Source organism: Brachyhypopomus gauderio, unplaced genomic scaffold (assembly GCF_052324685.1).
Source record: "Brachyhypopomus gauderio isolate BG-103 unplaced genomic scaffold, BGAUD_0.2 sc34, whole genome shotgun sequence".
Classification (NCBI taxonomy): Eukaryota; Metazoa; Chordata; class Actinopteri; order Gymnotiformes; family Hypopomidae; genus Brachyhypopomus; species Brachyhypopomus gauderio.
The window spans coordinates 2,247,280-2,250,000 of NW_027506866.1; the positions used below are offsets into that span (position 1 = coordinate 2,247,280).

The 2,721-nt window shown below is 45.3% G+C and overlaps 1 protein-coding gene across 1 annotated transcript in view; it reads right to left on the reverse strand.

The window, feature by feature from the left end:
• Positions 1–271: 271 nt before the first annotated feature.
• Positions 272–2,721, reverse strand: part of LOC143485517 (uncharacterized) — a 12,065-nt gene continuing 9,615 nt past the window's right edge. The window contains exons 10-14 of the mRNA XM_076984964.1: positions 2,663–2,721; positions 2,464–2,566; positions 1,424–1,501; positions 814–886; positions 272–386 (exon numbers count right to left, since the gene is read on the reverse strand). The exon at positions 2,663–2,721 is cut by the window's right edge and continues 49 nt beyond it. Of these exons, the coding sequence (XP_076841079.1) occupies positions 272–386; positions 814–886; positions 1,424–1,501; positions 2,464–2,566; positions 2,663–2,721 (428 nt within the window). The remainder of the gene's footprint in view (positions 387–813; positions 887–1,423; positions 1,502–2,463; positions 2,567–2,662) is intronic.

Here is a 2,721-nt window from a genome sequence, read left to right on the forward strand (position 1 = left end):
GCCACATCCAACACTGCCACCGCCATCTTAATAAGTATAATCCACCACTGCAATGTGTTATGTAGGCAGAAATACCTTAATCACTAATTACAGTTAGATATGCCATCTGAATTTCAATTAGATGAGAAATGTTTTTATCAAAAAAGAATTTCAAAGTACTACGCTAAATCTGACTTGACTTTGTCAGCAACATCACCTGTAATGTGTACATGCTGATGGCATGTTTGTATTCTGTCTATCCACTGATGTTTGCATTGGACATACACGGACATCAGTGGGTTGTGCCTCTTCGGTAATGGTAGACCTTGATCTGATTGTTCTCGTCCAGGCCGAGCTGGACCAGCCCATTGGTGGGTGGGGCAGCTGGGTAGCGTGTGAAGAGAGGCCTGGGCAGAGGTTCAGGAGAGTACAAGGGTGCAAGAGAGTGTGTGTGAAAATATGATGCATTCTGTTCCCGTACTGGTTTGTGTGTGATACGTACATGTGTATAAGCTGAGGGGGAGAGAGAGATTGTGAAAGGATACACATTTGGGTCTTTGCGTTGTGATTCCAGCCACCTTTTGTTGTCTTCAATCAGTCTCTGCAGCCTCTGGCTATCTAGCTCAGAGGAGAGACTACACACACACACACACACACACACACACACACACACACACACACACACACACACACACACACACACACACACATAATGGAAAAGCACTGTATGAGTTCATCAATTTTCCTTCAAAAATCAACAGCAGCACTGACCCTGTGAGTGAGAGTGAGAGATTGTGAGCGAGCCTGCACAGGTGTGCAAGTGTGTGTAGTCACCTTGCTGGAGTGTATCCACTATATGCTCTGGTAGCCCTCATGGGATAGCGGGCACTGGTATCCATGGAAACTCCTAAAATCAGAGCAGTCTTAATACAGGTAGTGCGGTTTAGATTGAAGCTAATCTGAAGCAGGTCTCTACACTGCATCACACTTGCACTGGAAAAGATCGGCATTATCCAAGCACAGAAAATCAATGGAGGTCATCAACTATGCAAAAAAGGCTATAAATCCAGCAGTGACTGGTTTGTGCTTGAGGGAGAGGCAGAAGTTTTCTATTTGTATTTTAAAGGTTTTACGAGTGATGAAGAAATGAAGCATTAGTGAAAGTTACTGCAGCCCACTGAGGTGACCACTGCTCATCACTGCTAATGTTTGGGGTGTGTCTGTCTCTACGTACCAGGGAAGAGTTTGCTCCAGTGGGAGTTCAAATGAAGGTCAGACCCGTGTGTTTTTGGGACAGAACAGTGTAAGAAACTGTTCTGATTGGCCAATGAAGAGGAGGCGGGGCTTGGTGTCCATGCCCAGGACGGGGCAGGAGGGAAGGAGGAGGACGGAGGTGGCTGAGGGAGGGGCTGGACGGTCCTCCCAGTGAGAGATCCCAGTGCACCCAGCACTGTGTTCAGCTGGCCAGAGATCTGCTGCAGGGACTCTGCTAACTGCTGCACTTTCACTGGCACTGCATGTGCTGAAACAGAGAGGAAGACCAGGGTTTGGGTGTATTACTGCTAGAGAGATAAAAACATCAGACAACTATGAACCATCAAGACCAGAGTGGACTCTAGAGCTGCTTACAGTTGTGGGCAAATTTTTAGTTTTCACAGTTTGCTTCCTCAGTTTATTTTTTTAAGAACCTTTTGTCAAATGTTTATGTGATATAATGAAGTACAATTATTAACAGTCCATAATTGTTTGTTGCTAAACTGCTCCTGAATCGTTGGGAGAAGTTGTTCTGGAAGGATGTTTTGATACCTTCCCTTATTTATGGCTGTGCTTTGCTTAGGCAACATTGGGAGTGACCCCACACTTTGATGGTGTGAGGAGGCTCATAGCTGCCTCCTCTGTAGGAGACGCTCCTGTAGGAGACGCTCCCTGAAGCCTCCTTCATGCAACTTGAAGCACTCTCCCCAAAGTCCTTAGTGACTGGATAAATGGTTGATTGGGGTGCATCGTACAAGCCGCACTGTCCTTGCCTGTGAAACCCTTTTGATGCAATGATGACTGAACGTGTTTCCTTGGAGGTGACCATGGTTAACAGGAGAAAACGTAAACGCACCACTACCCTTTTAAAGCAACCAGTCTTCTCTTCTAATCAGCATGACGGATTGATGTCAGCTGTCTTATCCTCATCAACTTTTTATCTCCTGAGCTAACGAGATCATCACTGAAATGATCTCCATTAACTGAAATGGAGGAGCCGTAATGCAATAATTTTGTATTGTAATTTTGTATTGTAAAAGGTCATTTTCATCACAGGGAATGACTTTGCAATTAATTGCAATTCATCTAATCACTCTTCACAATCTAGAATCAATACAAATTGCCACCATAAAAAAACTATGGTAGTAAACTTTGTGAAAACCAAAATTAGTGCCTTCTCAAAATGTCTACCCGTGTGTGCGTGTTGTGCATTCAGAGTTTGTCTCTCACTCGTCTCCTCTTGGCCATACTCGTCTCTGCTCGTCTCTGAGTCTCTGACATCAAATGAGACTCTCCGATCTCCCACCAGCCGCTCGCCTTCATCACATGACAGCTGAGAAAAACATTGTAAAGCCCAGGTAGGTATTAATGTGGGTTTGTACGTAAGTGTGTGGGTGCAGGCATACGTGTGTGTGTGTGTGTGTGTTACCTCCTCTGCCAGTGAGGTTTCCAGCTGGCCGAGTCTCTCCTCCTTCTTTCTCAGGAGCG